The sequence below is a fragment of the Saccostrea echinata genome, unplaced genomic scaffold (genome assembly GCF_033153115.1).
Source record: "Saccostrea echinata isolate AGI-Se365-2 ecotype Australia unplaced genomic scaffold, CSIRO_AGI_Sech_v1 ptg000012l, whole genome shotgun sequence".
In the NCBI taxonomy this organism is placed as follows: domain Eukaryota; kingdom Metazoa; phylum Mollusca; class Bivalvia; order Ostreida; family Ostreidae; genus Saccostrea; species Saccostrea echinata.
The window spans coordinates 16,823,583-16,844,841 of NW_026889761.1; the positions used below are offsets into that span (position 1 = coordinate 16,823,583).

The 21,259-nt window shown below is 33.2% G+C and overlaps 1 protein-coding gene across 1 annotated transcript; it reads left to right on the top strand.

The window, feature by feature from the left end:
* Positions 1–82: 82 nt before the first annotated feature.
* Positions 83–12,153, top strand: LOC133185434 (leech-derived tryptase inhibitor C-like). Its single transcript, XM_061320631.1, has 3 exons — positions 83–151; positions 1,149–1,251; positions 12,021–12,153. Exons 1-3 carry the CDS (start codon positions 88–90, stop codon positions 12,079–12,081), a joined length of 228 nt encoding a protein of 75 aa, XP_061176615.1. The 5' UTR covers positions 83–87; the 3' UTR covers positions 12,082–12,153.
* The last annotated feature ends 9,106 nt before the right edge of the window (positions 12,154–21,259 follow it).

The following is a 21,259-nucleotide window of genomic DNA, read 5'->3' on the forward strand; positions in this document are numbered from 1 at the left end:
AGCTAGAAAAAAAAATCCCTTGAGTGGGAGGAGGGTATAGTGTGTATAAATTGAGGTTCTTTAAATTACTATCCATAATTGTTCAGAATGTTTGGTGGAACTACTGTCTTATTCTTCGTTGTGACATTATTCTTGGTAGCCCCAAGTGAAGGTAAGCTGAAAAATAAAAACACGCAATCTTCGATTGTAAGTTTTCATCGAAATATTTTACGCAGGCCTAAAACGTATAGGATATGTCATCAGTTGCTGATTTTAGACACAAAAAAGTATTAATCAGACCCTACAACAAATCTAAGGCAAAAAAGAAATATCTTAAAAATGCAAAAATAAATTTATTCAGTTTAAAAATTTCAAAATAATGAACATTGCTATATAAAGGTTAGCAGTATTAATTTTCACGCGAGCAATAGACAAGACAATCATAGAAAATTTTACTCTTCCTATAAGTAATTCATTATCAGAGTACAAATTTTATTCCAATAAAAAAGAACGTTTTCATAATATTTTAATTTTAGTGCGTAAATTTAATCATTAAATTGTTATACAAGAAGTCCCTAAATAAGTTATCATTTATCATACTAGAAAATCCTCTAAAAGTAAGAATTGTTTTCTAATTTTCTTAAAATGGAAAACGGATTTTTAAAGCTTCATGTCAGAATCCCATACAAAAACATACTGAACGATAAAAAAGATAAACTTTACTAAATTGTGAAAAAAAAATTATTCTTAACGTTGTTAAAGTGGTATTATATAATAGCCTATATATTCAATTCGAAGGTCTGGTCGTTATTTTAGTGTTCTTATTTACATGCACATTGTGTAAAAATTCCAATTCATCTTAAAAATGTTAACAGTATTTTATAGAAAATGTTAATCTGTAATTTGAATTTAGTAGAACACTACTTAGTTATTACCTGTTTGATCTACGAGGGTCTCTCTCTCTCTCTCTCTCTCTCTCTCTCTCTCTCTCTCTCTCTCTCTCAATATTCAAATTCACTTTTCTGTTATTATCGTTCAAAATTAAAAGTATGAAATTGCTCAAAATGAATTGCTAAAACACGGATGTTAACAGACATTTACATATATATTAATTTGTTTGACATTAAAATTACGTGAATACCTCTTTCATACTTTTGATTTCTATTTAGGTTATTATGGTTACAATGGAGGATGTGTGTGTACTCAAGAATATGATCCTGTATGTGGCGTAAATGGACGAACGTATTCCAATTTTGGATGTCTGGCATGCGCGTATGTTAATAAAATTAATTTTTTTCTTGAAAAAAAAATTGTATTTGGACCAATTTTGACTTAAAACCAAGTACACATTAAAAGAAATTTTGTAGTCATTACACTTTACTTTCTATAAAATGTTGAAGAGGAATTATATAATCTATACTTATAAATTAATAAATTTTGCAAATAAACTCCGAAACGGGTGAACCAGAGTTCTTACTTACTCCTCTAACAATATACTGGATACAAGATGATGTCCGTAAACTATATTTAGAATTCACTCACATAGTAAGTATCGTACATTAAATTAAAAATCTACTTTTATTTTCTATAAACAGCCATGAAATAGCAAAAACGTGAGTACGGTGGCGTTTCCGGTTGGCGATCTAAGTTACTGGCAATTTTTAATGAAACTGACAACAAGCAATCGTTTATTTATTTCATAAAACGTCATCACTGAATTATTCAATGAAAACTTGATTTAAATGATATAAAAGAAATAAGTTGTGATAACCGATTAAAAAGGGGATTGTGCAAATTATTCTCGTCATTCACCGATCATAATATTGACGGAAGCTTCTAGAACATCATATAGCATCGAGCCCGATATATATATATATATATATATATATATATATATATATATATATATATATATATATATATATATATATATATATATATATATATATATATATATATATATATATATATATATATATATATATATATACATGTATGCATAGTAAGTTTTCCTAATAAAATTATCGGTAAAATGTATATACTGAGAGCATTGTGGCAACGAACCCAAAGTACGATTTGTACTTCGTAATAAACTTGCTTACATGTAAAGAGAAAATTAATGACTAAGGTATTGTTCAAAAACAATTAAGGTAGAACCTATGTCGGAAAAGTCTTTGTCACAAGATTTTCAAACTTTTCAAAATAATAATTTAGCACTCGCTTATCAGTCAGTTAAAAATATTACCACTTATACGAGCCTGGTCTCGGATAAGTGAGTTTATTTCAGTAACCCTAGTAATATTTATCTATTCCGGATAAGTTACGTACATTCGAATAAATATAAATTTTCACCCTTAGTCACAAGCTATCATTCCGGATAATTTAGGTCCATTTGTATATAGTCTAATAATAAGTTCTTTTCTACCTCCTTTCTAGAAGAATCAATTAAACGGTAAGGTCATGGAAAATTTTTGGGAGTTAAATTGTGGCAATGTTTTAAATTTTTAAAATCAAAAAAGTTTGATTTTTAGTATAACTATTGGGGTTTGTAGTTTCAAAGCAAATTAGATGTATCGATGGCGAAGTTTGACTTTGGATTTGGCCTGATTGGACTTTTTCGTAAATTGAATTGATTTTACGCGATGTTGTGATTTGTGAGACTTTACAAGTAACAGGAATATATTAAGATCAGTTTGGGGGTCAAATGATTGTTTAACTTGAGTTATTATTTTTAGGAGCGAAATGTTAAACTTCGAGTCCATCATAGCTATAACGGGGGGGGGGGGGGGGATAATTTCATAAAACACGGAATATTCTCAGAAGCTGGGCTTACTAGAATGATTTTAGTTGGTTTTCTACATAGATTTATCGTGCTCGAAGGAGGTATATTGATTCGCATTTTACAAAATGTAATCGTCGTTAAATCGGAGAAAGCATTCACGAGAATTTGTGCACTTTCACTTTTCAAGTAATCAAAGTACTGTGTGTACTGAGAGGAGGTTTATTAAATTGTGTAAGTGTTATGCTCTATTTGCAGACTTGTATCATTTCATTTGTTTGTTGGTCTTTTGAAAAGGTTTGGAACAGAACTGTTTGTCATTTTTTTTTTTTTTTTTTTTTTTTTTTTTTTTTTTTTTTTTTTTTTTTTTAAGAAAACAAAAAGGTGTAAGGTTTTATGGATGATATTGTATGAACTGATTTTTCTATTACATAATGGGATGGGAGTTAACTTGTATATTATGTTACACAACATATGGGAGCTCATTTGGTCCACATGGTCAATTTCTGCATAAAAATCCAACTAATGAAAGCAAAATCACAGTTTATTGAAATAGGATGAAAACATTTCTTATTAATTTTGCAAGCATTTGTCTCACAGTGAGCAGTCAAACTGCAGCAAAGCTGTGGAAAAGTATTCTTCATATGCATTAGAATAGGTAGGCAAATTTGCAGGGTTCAGGCACAAGCAAGGAGCAAATTATATTGGTACAAAAGGCAGTAAGTACATAAAAAACCTTAAGTAATTGATAGTGATTACAGATGTATGTTACCATGATTATTTATTTTCAGGTACATTACCAAAAACAGGTCAACATTTTTAATTTTATTTTTTTAAGACAGCTTTATCAGTGAGTCAACAGCTGCAATGGGCACAACATTCCTTTCCATCAAAGCATGACCTTATCACTTCCCCAGTAATTCATTAGAATAGTAATTAAAGATTTGCAAAAAAGAAACAAGTAGGAAATGTTGCAGTTGTGCTAATACTAGATATAAAAGTGGAATTGGCAAATGATATAGATCCTAATCCAGCTTCAATTAATCGCAGCTATTAGATTACATCTAGGGAAAAGTATAATTTGGTTAAGCGAGTCTTTGTGTGAAGGGGGGGGGCATATTTCAAATAAACTGGTAATTTTTTTAAAAAAGATGGTCAAAATCAAATTGGTTCCTCGTCTCCGTCGGATGGACTAGTTCTGATATTTAGTTAAGCTATTAGAGCACTGTGATAGGCAGATTAATAAAAGTGATTGGTCAGGAGTCTCACTAGGATAAGCAGCACCCAGTACTTGCTCCGTATGTTGCTTATCAGGCTATCTTTGAATGGATAGTCTGCTAATGTGTTCGACGAGACGGGGAAACAAAGCTTGTCAAATAATCAGTTAAATTATATATGAATCAATTATTATTATTATTTAAAGATTTAATAGGTTGATATGAAATTGCAATATTGAATTTACTAGTACATAAGAAAAGTCAAAAAAAAGGAGTTAATAATGTGTTGTCAAAACAATATTGATTCATTTATTTAAGGTACACTGACATTCAATTTTAAGCTAATCTGGTAAGGGATATCCAAGATATCTCCAGAAGTATGCCTTATAAAGTATACCAGTTTTTTTCCACCGCACATACCCATGGACAAAGAGTTGCAATGTACTCAAGAATTTGTTTTCTCGGATATTTTATTGTGTTTATCTATTTTATTGCACACCTATGTCAGTGTCTAATGGGGATTTAAGCCTTGAAACTAATTTTATCATTCTGTTTAATTTTTACCAAATACATGTATAATTGTGTGTAATACACAATGGTCCACGATTATACCTTAAATTTCCCAGAGATAAAACTACTCCCTTACAGATATTTTTTGTATGCTCAGAACACTTAGTATCGCAATTACCTCGAATTGCATAACTTACTGCGGCTGTTTTGCAATAAAGTCAAGAAACTTATAAATCTCCATTCATTTTCGGGGCATAACATGTTGTTTACATATATTGTTTACGCTAGTGACAATTGAATGATACGAACAATAAGTATGCCGAAGGTACAATGTAATGCCGATGGTTGCACTTCAGAAAGCAAGTCAAAGTATTCGGAATATTTAGACTTCCAAAATAACGTTTATCAGAAAGAAAATGATTAAACTTGTTATTAGAATAGTCTACTTAGCGGGAAATATCCACAAAAAATTAACACAAGAGAGCTAGCATTTTAATTTCATAGCGTGGTGCAACGAACATTTAGCTAGGTATTTCACCAGGGCTTCTTTCTTATATTATATGTCCCTTAAAAATCTGCAGTGATCGATCTCATAGTGTAGTCAATAGCTATAGCACATTGTCCTCAGCTATTAATCAACGTTTCCTACATTCAACGCAAAAGAGTTTCATTACGTTAAGTAATAGCGATATAAAGTATTCTTCCTTTTGTTTGAAATAGGTTAAACTACCCTTATGGCATGAGGTTATATAAAACTAAAATTAGTCGTACTTTAAAACACTTAATAGGTGATGATTAAATTAATAAGCCTTGGCAGTTATTTTTAATTAAAACAGTTTAACGATTCGAATGTAGTTGCAAGTACTTCCATGACCAGTCATAAAAGGTGTTTATCCTTTTTTCAGGGAAACTTCGAGCAGGTTTAGTCAGTATTGGATACGGCATATCATGCCCATATGTTTTATTATTTGTAGAATACAAAATTTAAATCTCATTCACTACAATTGGGGAGCAACCGCTAAAGCACATTTGCCACCAACATGCAGGGGGGTTATTTTAGCTTTGAAACGCTGGCTATAAAATGTACATGTTTAGGCATCCATTAAGTAGTTGTTACAAGGCTCACATATTTTTACTTTCTTTCATTTCAATGATTTTTTTTTTTATTATTATTATTTTTTATTTTATTTTACTATGGATTATAGTTGTTTGATAAATTGTGAAGAGGAAATATGATTTATGCAGCTGGGGAAATGAGAAGGGGGGGGGGGTTAAGTACACAAATATTGTTTTTAAAAGTATTCTAAGTTCAGAGATGACGTAAATATCTCGTTTTTGTTCAATTTGGGTCTGATACACTCCACACTTTTTAGTATAACTATAACCAATACTTGCAAAGATAGTTTAAATTTTTATAAAAGCCATAAAAATGCGTAACAGGAGTAACAACCTAGTAGGTAAGTAATACAATAAAATAAACCAACGGGACAGGGAATAGAGTGCAGGTATGGATCCACAATTTTAGATTAAACCGGGAGTTATTTTATTCTCACAAGTCCGTAATTGCATTTCAACACATATAACGGAATAGGTCAATGACCGTTGACGATTTAAATTCATATTTTGTTTTAATGCATTGAATAGTAATTGACTAATAAGTCACTTGTTTTATAAGTTGTATTGGTGAATGAGCAGGCCCTGGTCGACGGTGACCATTTGCGTTGAGGTACTGCCGCCGTCACCATGGTTCTTGGCACCCCCATTGGTGGCGGTTGCAGTTCCATTCTTACTCGTGGTAGACACGAGTATTCATGGCCCTTGCAAGTGGCGTATTCCGTCGCACCTCAACGCAACTGGAGGAGTGCAACACATATTCTTACGCTCATTCCATTGTTTATCCTATTGCACATGTAAATTGAAATTCAGGATTTGAATTTGTGCATTGGCTTGTAATTGACAAGCAGTTGACTTGATTGATATTGAATTGATTGATTGAATGATGATTGATTGATTGAACTTGATTGATTATTGATTTATTGATTGAACTTGATTTATAATTGAATTGGTGACGTTCATGCACTTGTGACCTACCCAGTGCATGATCCGCCCGATTTGGGTCGTCACATTTGTTGTATTGATTGTTGATTGTGGGGCAGCCCTGTGGTAGCCCCAACAAATTGATCACCGCGGCCAGAAGCGCCACATTAAACAAGCAAAATAATATCTGTTGTTTGTTTGATTAATAGGGAATCTGTAATAATACCACTTATACGAGCCTGGTCTCGGATAAGTGAGTTTATTTCAGTAACCCTAGTAATATTTATCTATTCCGGATAAGTTACGTACATTCGAATAAATATAAATTTTCACCCTTAGTCACAAGCTATCATTCCGGATAATTTAGGTCCATTTGTATATAGTCTAATAATAAGTTCTTTTCTACCTCCTTTCTAGAAGAATCAATTAAACGGTAAGGTCATGGAAAATTTTTGGGAGTTAAATTGTGGCAATGTTTTAAATTTTACCCACCCACCCTCCTCTTGTTTTTAGAACAAATACTGCTGCTTTTTGTTATGTCATTGTAGCTGAAGACTGCCTGCTTCGCCCAGCTTCCACAACAGCCTATGTCGCGGTGGTGGATTATGTGTGTTCGGATATTATATGTACGTAGGGACGGCTTGCTTGGTCCAGCACCTACATCAGCCGATGTGCCGATGGTGAATTTTGTGTGTTTGCTCATTCCGTAAATACAGCCTGATTGGTCCAGCGTCCACATCAGCCTATGTCAAGGTGGTGAATTCTGTGTGTTTACGTATTCCGTGATGACTGCCTGCTTGATACAGCGTCCATTTCAACCGATGTCGCGGTGGTAATTCTGTGTGTTTGCGTATTCCGTCGCACCTCAACGCAACTGGAGGAGTGCAACACATATTCTTACCTTCATTCCATTGTTTATCCTATTGCACATGTAAATTGAAATTCAGGATTTGAATTTGTGCATTGGCTTGTAATTGACAAGCAGTTGACTTGATTGATATTGAATTGATTGATTGAATGATGATTGATTGATTGAACTTGATTGATTATTGATTTATTGATTGAACTTGATTTATAATTGAATTGGTGACGTTCATGCACTTGTGACCTACCCAGTGCATGATCCGCCCGATTTGGGTCGTCACATTTGTTGTATTGATTGTTGATTGTGGGGCAGCCCTGTGGTAGCCCCAACAAATTGATCACCGCGGCCAGAAGCGCCACATTAAACAAGCAAAATAATATCTGTTGTTTGTTTGATTAATAGGGAATCTGTAATAAATGGTATGTTTCCTTGTTATTAAATGTAGTGCAGCCTGTGCAATTTGGAATGATAATTTTACACTGCGACTACATATGTTTTAGCCATTTTTAGGGGCACTAGTCATAAAGAGAATATAGAAAATCGCAAAAATACTTCTTCAAACATCGTCGTTTATAGACTTTATTAACTGAACTGTATTAAGCAATATTATTCAAGAATAAATTCTTTTTTATTCAATTGACATAAAAGATTAAGTGCACATTTCAACGAATATAGGCAAATGTGCTCAAATATTTTTGAGCCAATTTGCAACTTAAATTTGTAAATATTTTTCAAAAGTCTTTGTCAGAATGTTTTTAATCTTTAATATGATGAAGAACATACCCAAATAATTAGAGAAAGTGATTAAAATATACACCTTTCCCCGCAAACTAATGAGAGACACTCTATTTATCAATACTTCTTTTGTTGACCTTTTTGCACTTACACAGGATTTAATTATTTAATGACTGTTTTGGGATACGTTCAGATTTACAATGTGAATATTTATCAAAAAATGTTATTTTTTTATTTAAAAAGATAATATTTAAGGGAAACATTGTTATTATACACCAACCATTATGAATAATTAACAAATAATTATGAAAAGGAATGCACGTCATTTCATGATAGACATTATAAAATTTACACACAATCTTTAACAGATCTGTGACTCAGATACATTTCATCAAGATATTCCACTATTTAGATTTATTAGGATTTTTGCATTCCTTCAAAATAGTTGCATGTCATTCACATATTATCACAGTTGTGCAACTTCATTACATGGGACAGTCTTGGATTGAAGCCGTAAAGTATGGGAAAAAGTAACATTAAATTAATTATGACGTCATAATGGATCTAGCACCAAACAGACACTAAATTCATTTACTCGATATGACGTCATACGACGTAAGTTCTACGTTAAAGATGTAAAATTTTGTGCTTTAATCAATATTTTCATTTTATAGGTCAACTGAGTCACTCAGGTGACCTATTGCTATCCGTTCTCGTCCGTCGGCGTGCGTCGTGTGTTAACATTTGAACATTTTTAGCTTCTTCTCTGAAACCGCTTAACCAATTTCAACCAAATTTGGCATATGGCATCTATGGGTAAAGGGAAACAAAAATCGTGATTTCATGGTCCCTGCACCCCCCCCCCCCGAGGGGCCTGAGGGGTGGGGCTGAAACCACCAAAAATAATTCAATCTAAAAAAATCTGCTTGTTTACTCCTGGACATCAATCAAACTGTTGGCATCATTGTAATAAGCATTGAGCCCTCTACCAAAATTGTGAAATTCACGGCCCCAGGGTCAGGGGCTCTGGCTCCAGGGTTGGGCTATATAGATCATATAGTGAAAGTGCATTATTTCTTTGAAAATCTTCTTCTCTGCACCTGGGTATTAAATTAAGTAACTAAGTACATAGTTATAAAGAGCAAGAGTGCCTCTTCCAAAATTGTGAAATTCATGGCCCCTGGGTCAGGGGTTCTGGTGTTAGGGCGGGGCTCTATTGATTATATAGTGAAAATGCATTAATTCTTTGAAAATCTTCTTCTCTGCTCCTGGATATTAAATAAACTAACTGCCTCTCAAGAGTGCCTCTTCCAAAATTATGAATTTTATGGCCCCTGGGTCAGAGGTTCTGGTGTTAGGGCGGGGCTCACTTGATTGTATAGTAAAATTGCATTAATTCTTTGAAAATCTTCTTCTCTGCTCCTGGATATTGAATAAACTAAGTACATAGTGACGATGAGTTATGACGAGCATGGTTGCCTCTCCCAAAATTATGAATTTCATGGCCCCTGGGTCAAGGGTTCTGGTGTTAGGGCGGGGCTCTATTGATTATATAGGGAAAATGCATAAATTCTTTCAAAATCTTCTTCTATGCTCCTTGGTATTATGAAATATATGGAGATAACGAACAGTATTCAAGCTCAAAAGTCCATTAAACAATACAAAAAAACGAGCAGAGCAAACACGGACCTCTAAACATCAGAGGTGGGATCAGGTACCATGGAGGAGTGAGCATCCCCTTCCGACCGGTCACATCCGCCGTGTGCTCCTTGTCATGATCGGAAAATAACGGAAAAATCCGTCGACAATTCAGGGTGTAAATAATGGCCTAACAATTAGTATTAAAAACGTCAGTCAGCATTTGACTCAATGATAAATTGTATTTGTTGACAAGGTAATTTTATCGACCATAGAACTTACGAAATGATGACTTCAAATGAGACAGCTGATATTCTTGTTTCATCAACTTGTTTGTCAATAATTTACCTCATTTTAGAAATTCAAACAAAGGAAGTGCATGGTTATGATAAGGAAGAATGCCTCTTCCAAATTGTGAAATTCATGGCCCCTGGGGTTAGGTGAAGAGGGGGGGGGAGACTCTATTGATTATATATTGAAAATGCATACCGGTAATTTCTTTCAAAATATTTTTTTCTACTACTGGTTATAAAGCAAAGAAACAAGTGTATAGTTATGGTGAGCAAGGGTGCTTCTTCCAGAATTGTGAGTTCATGGCCCCTGGGTCAGATGTTCTGGTGTAAGGATGGGGCTTTATTTATTTAATAATATAGTGAAAATGCATTTCTTTGAAAACCTTCTATGCTTCTGGGTAAAAGAAAAGAAGTTTTAATATGCAGAGGTATTTTTACCAGAATTTTGAACACCTTGACCATTTAGTCAAGTGTTCTGGTACTGCTCAGTGCTCTATTAACTTGTATTCTGCTGAGCAAAATTATTCCCCTTTGCCATTCACCTTTGATAATTAATCACTGTAAATAATGTATTTGAAAGGTTAATAGAATACGAGAATTATGCAAGAATATTCATTTTAAACTAAAATAATTACTTTCACAGATTTAATGATCAGGTAGACTTGGAAATAATAAATGAATAAAATTAAGACAAAAATAACTTATCTTTTTAAATGTTCTTCAAAGGCTTGGAGAGGCCAATGTGAGAAGTTATAATATGGGGTTAAAAAATAGACATTTTGTTAAGTAGTCTGCATGGTAATATAAGTGATAAATGGGGGACAGATAGACACTAGACCAATTATTTTGTTGATGCTAATCCTAATATATTTCTTGCTTTTGGGCAACAAAGCTTCATTTATCAGTTTATGGATCCTCTAAATTGTTGTATTGTACTCAGGTGACCGTTAAGGCCCTTCGGCCTCTTGTTTTTCTGAAAAAAAACTCTTTTGTATTAAATACTCGGCCTATTCATAGGGCGTTAAAAGCTTATTTTACACAGGTACTTGAGTCTTGGTTTATAAATATGTATGTACCTTATTAATATGTAAAGTAAAGTACATAATTTACATATCAGTAAGGTACAAACATATTTATAAACCAAGACCCAAGTACCTGTGCATTTTGAAGTACAATATCCATAACATAGTATAACAGGTTTCACAATAAACGATAATTAATGAAATTGTTAATTTTCAAGTTTTTACAAGGGGGGGGGGGGGAGGGGGATGTACATCTACTTCATGCGGGATTTTGAACAAAGTAATCCTTCCTGCTATAAGCCTGTAGGTTGTCAGTAGAAACTACAAAATATTTTCTGTCGGTAGTAGTATAAGTTCAATTCCCCGCGCTTGCGCGGGATTTCATCTAGTAATTCATTATATTTAAAGAAGAGGTTTTCAGATCTCATCTTTCTCTGCACGTGAAATGGAAAATTTCGCAAAATTACAATATCCTTAGCTTAATGACATACGCAACGTAGTTTGAACTTTATTGTCTTTTTCCCTGGACTTGAAGAGTTCCAATACTTAAAGGAACTGTGTGCTACATTTTAATGTCTATATATGCTGTTGTACACTTCTTCTAAGACAAGTTTGGGTAAACAAGACATCTAGAATATATGTTTAGTAATTTTTGTAGATATTTCTTTTAATTATACAAGAATTTTCATCAACTGATATCTTTTCAAAACCATTGGTAATAACTGCTGATTTTTTTTCTATGAACATCTGATGGCACTATAATCTTAAATTAAGAATATCTTGAAAAATTATCAGTAGGTAAGTTACGTTGCGTATGTCCTTAATTCATACCATTTACTAGATCAAAATCCATTTCACAAAAAATGTTTCCAAAAGAAAAATAATTTATATTTGAAATGCAGTTTACAAAATGTTTTTAGTATTAAATTTTATTTTTATTAACAGTGGTGTTCCAATGGCTTGCAGAGGAGAATGTCCATGTTACAAACGTTTTAGACGCTACTGAACTTAACGACAACAACTCTTTACAGTTATTGTGAAAACTGTATTCTAATAAAGTCGTGTTAAAAACTGACAAGATCATAAGTATTAATTTCACGTTTCTGTACATTTGTGGATACATGTATTTCCTGATTGACTGTAATAGAAAACATTCGATTTCTTCTGAGGCAAACATTTTAAGGACATGACGTCATGGCCTAAGATAATCCCCGATATTTTATTATTCCTTTCAGGTGTTTTAGAAGCATGATTTTTTAACAATTATCCATTCCTGCCCTGCTTGTTACATCTAACTGTTAAGATTGATACAAGTCTATAATTCTATTCTTCATGTTCTTTCTTTTTTAAGATTGCATTCGTTTTAAATATAGTTTTATTCTAGGAAATATATGTCAATTTTAACTTTTTATGTATCGTAAATAGTGCGGATCTGACAATGTATCACTTTTGTCAATCTCTGAGGATATTTAACACTTTTAAAAAAGTCGAGGCACAAAATTAAGATTCAAGTTTCTAGCTAACATTGAACAGATGAAATTTGCACTATGTGATTTTGAAACTCTTCAAGAGACATATTAAAAAGTATTAAATGGGGGAAAATCAAAATTAAATTCGATGTTCCCTTGAAAAAATAAATAAGGATTTTCAAGGACGATAAAATGCTCAATGGAAATAAAACCTTGATAGCAGTTTAAAAACCTCTAGTATTTTAATTGCAAGATGGATGTAACATGTCCTATGTACAAATGTTTACATACAGAATTGAATTAAATTACATGTAATTTTGGGTTTTTTTCCGCTAGTCATAAGTGTACGGAAGGTTTTCATATCACTACAGTTGCTCAGTATGTCATGACGTAATTTTTTTAACAAACCAGGTTACAGTGAATGCGTAATTAACAAACTTTCTTATTGTGAATTTAGTATCTACTGCAGTTTGATGTTGCAGTGAATTAAGGAATCAGTGTCTAGTTTGTTGAGTATGCCAGGGTATGCTTCGCCCGTTAAGCATAAATTATCCCACGTTTCCAACTATCGTTGATGTCCCTGGCATATCCAACATAGACAGTGATTCCTTATATTTACGTTTATATGTGAAATAAAATTGTAAATATAAATTTTAAAAATGCTGTCCAATAGATTTTAAATTCAATAGAATTTAAATGTTAATTTCAATAGTCCCCGCCCATTGACGTCAGACACAAAAACAGCCGAACGAGATTGACATGCATATAAGACTTCTGACCTTTCACCTGGCGAAATTAACATTCCGTTTGAATGATCAAGAAATCAACTCACTCACATGTAACTTTCAAAGAATCAATTAGATTTGGAAATATTACGTAATTCACAATTTGTCATATTGTAAATTTTGTATCTACCGTAATTTGATATTTCAGTGAATACGTAATTAACAATTTGAATAATTCAGCAGTTACTTTTGAGAATTTAAACTTTAAAAGTTGTAGGGCACTACAAGGAGCTGTCCATTGGTAGCACAGAACGCTGCGAGACATTTAACGTGGAAGTAATGTAAGCAGCTGGTTAAAAGCACAAATAAAACTCGAAGAAACGCTAATAGATGTAAAGTCGCACGGGTCAGGACGCAAATCAGTTCATCTTTAAATGGAACGTCAATTGCATTGTCAATTTTAGAAATTCAGGAGGATGGGTTTAAGGTGAAATACTGATGGTTTAAATCACATCAGCCAATTAGCCAATTCTGTGGAATTCAAATGCATCGACGGGTGGTTCAAAAATTATAGGAGACGATATTTTTAGTGGGGCCCAAAATCCATCGTAGGCTAAAACTAAATATTTAACCTGGGACCATGAGGATCCAAATGGCCACTGTACCTTAATTGAAAACATAGACCAATCGCCACTATCGTTTGATATAAATACGGGAAAGCGTATCAAACTAGTGCTACTTAAGTATGGTGTAGGACAAAGCTATCAGGTCACTTTACAATGTTGTATTTTTCGGAAGGCGTTGAAGGCATTAAACCAGTCATTTTTCGGGGACTGGCCAACTCATTGTCTTGGTAAAAAAGTTAATTACATTTGCTTTGTGGTACATTTTGAAGAAAATGCATAATGCGATGAGTTTTTAAGTTCAGAAAACGGAAAAACTGTAAATTCAAAATCAAGAAAAAAAGAGATCAGCATCACGCAGATGGTTGCACAAATGAATTCAACCCTTTGATGGAGTGTTCTAAGGTCTTTTGAAGGAAAAAAATGAGGGGATAACGGACAAGCATGTACACAAAATCAGAAGAAAAGGCTTGAGGGCACTTTCCCACCTTCAGAGCGATAACTAGAAAAGAATTAGCTCTATTGGTTGGCTCATCAATAATAAGGTTTCCTTCTCTCTATTTTGAAGTACTGGGTGAAGAATACATTATAAGAAATATATATTTGTTTTCAATTTCAGTTGAATCCTTATGGACAAATGGGTAGCAAAAGTGTGGAAACACATCTGCAATGATCAAGTTGATGCTGTGGTGAAGTGTTTTAAGAGTTGCGGTATTTCGAACAAAATATATGGCAGTGAGGATCACTTCATATACTTCCCAGGCATCGACAGTTATCATTTTGACACAGAGAAAGAGACGATGAAATGCATTGTATTATTTTAGACCCTGAATCTGAGATCCTACAGAAATGCTGAGGATGATGCCCCACTGGCAGAGTTGAAGTCGAGAGTGTAAAAGCTGTTCAAAGTGATCCAAGAATCAGTACAGTCATGTATTTTAGTGCTGGTTTTCTAATATTTTATGTTTTAAACTTCTAATTTTTAGAATTTAACATACAGATGTACCTAATGAGATAAAATGTTTCAAATATATCTTAATATTAATAAATGTTTAAAATCAAATCATAAATGTCATGAAATGTTTGTATTAAATGTGTGTTCATAAGCATTTTAAGAAATATATATACCCTAAGGAAATTAAAAGTTTCTATTTTTCAAATATTTTTTTGATATTCTCAAGGTAGAATTTTAAAAAATCCGATTTAAATATCTCCTCCTAAACGGCATGAAAATGTATGGCTTATTTTTTTTTTTTTAAAAAGGGCTTACTTTTAAGTATTTTCCTGTGCAAGAAATAGGTGGTTTATTTTTTCAAAAAGAAAACATCTTTTTATAAAATCCGGCTAATTTCATGATTTTTTAATATTTCTTGGAGGAAACACTAATTTATTATTATAGTAAGGTTAAATGAAACAAAAGTATTGATTAAATTAAAGTTGAATACAATTAGATTTAAGTCATGCTTGTTTCATTAATGCAATTGCATCATTGCATGTTGTGAATAACCAGAAACTATTACCTGTCATCCATTTTCAGTTGCAAACAGGAAATACATAGTTTGCCTTATTTTCTTTGAAAAGCAATTCGTTATAACAAATCATGCGTTCAGTGTAAAAGCAACAGCTTGCTCCCGGAAAGGATTTTATAATATAGGATTATTGAAATTAAATTGGTGAATAATGGCACTAGCTGACTGTACAAATGTACGAGCTTGCAACCAGAATTTTTGTTTACAACGCGGAGTTATTGAAAGCTTGTATACGGAATGTTTCGGACATACTCACATACACGTAATTCAAACTCAGCCTTCAATAAAACGCCAAGATATTGAAAAACTAAAATTCACTATATTTTTATAAGTTTTTATTTTAGATTATTTATTAGCTATATAATAAAATTTATTATACATTTTGATATTACATTACGGGAGTATATTGTATGTCCAGAATTATCTCTCTCTTTTTTCAGAAAAATAAGATGAAATGAAAAAGTTGAAGATAACAAACAGTAGACGATCTAAATGAATCTACAAACAATACAAATCTGTGAACATAACTCTTTTTTACTGTCACCTGAGTATACTACAAATCTGTAAAGATTCCACTGACGAATCAAATAAAACAAAATAAACTAAGAGATGAAGATGCGTTGCCCCAAAGCAAGTGAAAGAGGTTGACCAGGGATCAACAAAATAGTTAATCTTGTACTCATTAATAAATCATAAAGTAGATTTATTTACTTGCCAGTATTAGATACACTCGCATTTGTCACTAACATTATCCAGACCATATAATATAATAGTGCTTGAGAAGAAGAATTAAACCCTTTTACGTTCCCTCACACATAGGCCTCATCTGATCTTTGAAAACTATATAATGTAAGAATATTAGGTATTTATGTCTCATTTTAAGTCTATCTGACTATTAAAACTAGCAAAGTACTTTTTTTATTTTTTCGTACATTAAAATATCTTGAGTAATTTCGCCTATCAGTTACATTATTTACAGTAATTAATTATCATAGGTGAATAGCAAAGGAAAACGCAGCAATGTTAAGGCTTCCCGAAGCTTTCAATGCGTTCAAAAAATAGCACTGCATTACAAGGTCGATTTTTATTTTTATTTGTAAGTTCTGTACTTAAGTACGGCCAATTTATATAGAGAGTTCTCTAGGCTACATATATACGTATTTGTTACGATATCACATGACTTCGTTGATCACGTGACGGTCATTTCTACTTTTTTGAAATGTTTCACATAAATCGCTTCGGCGCAGGTGATTAACACAATTATTATTAACTTTTTGTCACATAAATAAACTCGTCGCATCCTTGTGAACCCGAAATGTGCTTGGGAAAAGTTATACTATTACTCTGGTACAAAATATTTCACAAAAAATTCAACTTACCCACAAATTTGAGGGTATTTTCCATTCAATATCGTCATCTGTATTAAAACAAAGCCATCACACATTTTTCCCAAGCAAGATTCAGTTAGAGGCGGAACTCCTCTTACAGATTTTCCCTATATATTTTGAACACGTTGACTTTTAAACAAGAGTAATAAAGCAAAGTGATCTAAAATATTCGGATATATCAGATTTTTTTTTAAAAGATTAAAACATGTTTATTTTACACTACATTCCTGACATTTTATATGCAGATGGAAACAAGGTGTAAAGTTTATGACACTCTCCCCATCATAATAGCTCAAGTTTGCAGTGACTTGACGTCATTTTCAATTATGACGTCATATATTTGTAGTGAAGGTACAGAGTACACTGCAATATTCTCTGGGAAGCCTTAACGTACCCGCGAATAAGTTCTCTCAATAGCGTAAGATTTTCTCTACAATATCAGTAAAGCCCTGAACAGCACCAGAACACTTAACCCAGTGTTCCTCAATTTCAAAAATCCCGTAAAAGCACTCCTGCTCAATAAAATTTTGCACTTTGTTAGCCTCGTAGATGCTCAGGAGAAAGACAAGAAGAATTTCAAAGAATTTCATAGAAGTATTGTATTTTCACTATATCACCAACAGAACCCCTCCTCAACAACAGAACGCCTGACCCAAAGGCTATGAATTTCACTATTTTTGGAAGAGACATCCTTGTTCATCATCACCATAAACTTAGTTTGTTCGCTAGATACCTAGAGGTAGAGAAGACTTTTAAAGACTTTATGTTTTTTCATTATATAATCAATAGAGCCCCGATCTACACGGGAACCCCGGACTCAGGTGCAATAGATTTCAAAAGTTTGGAAGAGACATCCTGTCTCATCATTAGCATGCACTTAGTTTGTTTGCTAAATACCCAGGGGCAGAAAAGAAGCTTTTCAAAGAAATAAAGCAGTTTCAGTATAGAGCCATGAATTACACAGAATAGGCATCTTTGTTAATCATAACCATGACCTTAGTTTTCTCTGCAAAAGTGCATCTTACTATCTGATTAACAGAGCCCACCAGACCCTTTGGCACAGAGGCCATGAATTTAACAATTTTTGAAGAGGCACCCTTCCTCATCATTACAATGCACGTTTACTGGTTGCTTAATACTCGCGAGCAGGAGGATTGCTTTCACTCTATATTGCCCCGCACTAACACTAGAGCCCCTGGCCCAGTGGACATGAATTTCAAATATTTAGCTTCCTTTGACCTGATTTGCAATATTTTTCAATGAGGGTCTTCAAAACAAAAACATGATCTGAAGTTCTAACTTGTTTTGTAAAATCCTATTTGACATGGAGTGATTTTATATTGCATTGTAAATATTCATCTAGTCTTGGCTTAGGAATATGATTAAAAAGTTTGCCTAATTTGCTGGCAATTGTGATTCTCAATAACTGTTGGGATCATTAGTGTTGTTAGATTTGTATACATCATTAGTATTGTTAGGTTTGTGTCCTTCACACCATGAAGAGGAATAATAAATATGAGATAAGAAGCATTAAGATCCTGTCAGGACCGACTGCCTTATCATTTTAGTTTTCTGGTTGCTTTACTTATTTCATTCAAAGATATTCAAGTTCATTAAATATGGATGTTGATGTTTTCTCGCCTCATTTTAGTTGGTCTTTGAGAAACTGAACTTGATCACAGAAATCCTCATGAATTTTATTCAATTTTTTGAGGTAGTTTATCCAGTTACTATTAGAGATTGATGTACTAATTGTGTTTCTATTTCCATTTCTTAATTCCCCTATACGTGTCCTTTTTTTCGTTTTAATATGTTGAACTTAAAGAGCTTAGCTTGTTAATGATATTACAATGGTATGTTCTAAATTTCTGGTTTCGTAATTTGTTAAAAATTTTATAGGTTCTATAATACTGATTCTTGGCATAAATATTTATATCCACAAATTTTGCTATGTACAACTCAAATCAAAACCTGGCAATTCGCAGCTCGTTTTTTGCTAAAATGGCATATATTATAAAATAGGACAAACAACGTTATATGAGTGAAAATGTCATTTAATCAAATAAATTACGAAAACAGACAAAATATCTAAACACATACAAATATTTAATTGGCTGGGATATAAAGTCAAGCAAATAATGTTTAAATCTGACTAGATTCAATTAGAGAACATGACGACTAGTCATATAATAGAAATCCCAGCCAATACAACTTCAAGAAAGCTAACTACAAAACTAACAAATTAAAATCTTACAAATCGTAATTGTAAAAAATTAGAGCAAAAAAGGTGGTGCACAAAAGAGCAAAAATGGTGGTGCACGAAAGAGCATTAAACACGGTAACAATGTGTTGTACAAAATTCAAACAAGTATGAGATGTAAAATAATATGGTGGTGGAGGGGGAAAGGCGGTTGTTAAAAAAACTGAAGCTCTTAATCGTGATGGCAATTACAAAACAATGAAAACAATACAAATTGTCTCTGACTAGTCAATTTAAAAAGCTGGGGTCCCCAACGGGATAACTAAAGAACAAGGAGCCATTTAAGGGATAATGGATATAAACACAAAATTTTGTACATAAAACAATTTATTGTGCCAATAAATGTTTATTTCTGGGGTTGCGGCCAAATAATGATCCCTTCCTTACTAGTTTTGAGCGCATATGTATCGGCTCATTATCAAACCATTCAATTTTATGTTTAGGTAAGTTTGGTTTTAGCGACAAAATAGGGAGTCTTTTAATTTAATCTCTTAATTCCAGGGAGCCTTTAAAAGAAATTTAATTTCTTTTAATTTAATCTTTTAAGAATCTTCACCCTACTCAAAGGATGAATGGGTCTTGTATTGATTGTTATCAATATTATTTTCTCAATTTCTTCATCAGTTAAAAGATAATCAACAACACTATTACCATGGCAATTATGGTAGGTAAAATTTCCAAAAATGTCACCAAAACATCTCCAATTCATAATAAGGAGTTGATTTGCAAGAAAAAAAAATGTATACAAGTTCTATTCCTCTTTTATCCATGCAAGTGTCCCTATTAACTGTATTGAAAATATAATTATCAATTTTATATGTTTCAAATAAGGGTAGATATCGGTTGTTGTCATCAAATATATAATCAGCTGCATTTTCTCTTATACCATTCGTGATCGGGAGGCCCGAGTTAGATTCTCGTTCACCGCGCCGCGCCAAACTTAAGACGTAAACATAGGCAGGGACTGTTCCTTCGCCAAGCGCACGGCACTAGAACTGAGAGTCAAGGGCCTTTCGGATGAGACCTTAAAAATCGAGGTCCCGTATCACGGTAGGCGTTTGCGATGATAAAGAATCCTCACTGCTATATGGTCCTAAGTGCCGAGTAAAGGTCTAAATTTGAAGCCCTTCACAGGCATACAGTAACGTCTCTAAATGAGTGAAAAATTTTCGAATGGGACGTTAAACATCATTCAATCAAACAATCTTCTAGCATTAAGTCTTCACAAAGCATTATATTTCTTAAATCTTTAAATGAAATATATGGAGATAACGAACAGTATTCAACCTCAAAAGTCCATTAAACAATACAAAATAGGAGCAGAGCAAACACGGACCTCCAACATCAGAGGTGGGATCAGGTGCCATGGAGGAGTGAGCATCCCTTGCCGACCGGTCACACCCGCCGTGTGCTCCTTGTCATGATCGGGAAATAACGGGAAAATCCGTCGACAATTCAGTGTGTAAATAATGGCCTAGTATGAAAAACGTCAGTCAGCATTTGACTCAATGATAAATTGTGTTTGCTGACAAGGTCATTGTATCGACCATAGAACTTACGAAATGATGACTTTAAACGAGACAGCTGATATTCTTGTTTCATCAACTTATTTGTCAATAATTTACCTCGTTTTATAAATTGTACATACGTAGAGCATGCTCTTCCGTATGGAATCAACTGAGAGATATATACCCCATATGCAGGTGATGAAGGTATATTGCTGCATATGTAAGGGAAGTTGACGATTGAAAAGTTAAAGTCGTCACGTTTATCATAAAGCTTGGTTATTAACGTCTTTTTCAAGTAAAATATCCAGATATGAAACAGATGTGTCAGACTGTGGTATCTTTTATCTCAAGTTCCCAAGGATATATCGTATCGACATAAGAATGGAAATAGCCATTGTTAATTGACAATACGTCGTCGATATATCTAAATGTCGAGTTGAAGGCCACAGCAAGTGTTTTCTTTTCACGTACAAGATTTTGGACAAATTCTGCTTCATGTGAATACAAAAAAAAGGTCTGCTAATAACGGAGCGCAATTGGTACCCATGGGAATTTCAATAGAATGTTGGAAGACCTGGTCTCCAAAAACCACATAGATATTGTCAATCATGAATAATGAATAATATCTTTCTGTACAAGCTCTAGAATATTAATATTATTGCTTGTTATTGCAGGTGATCCC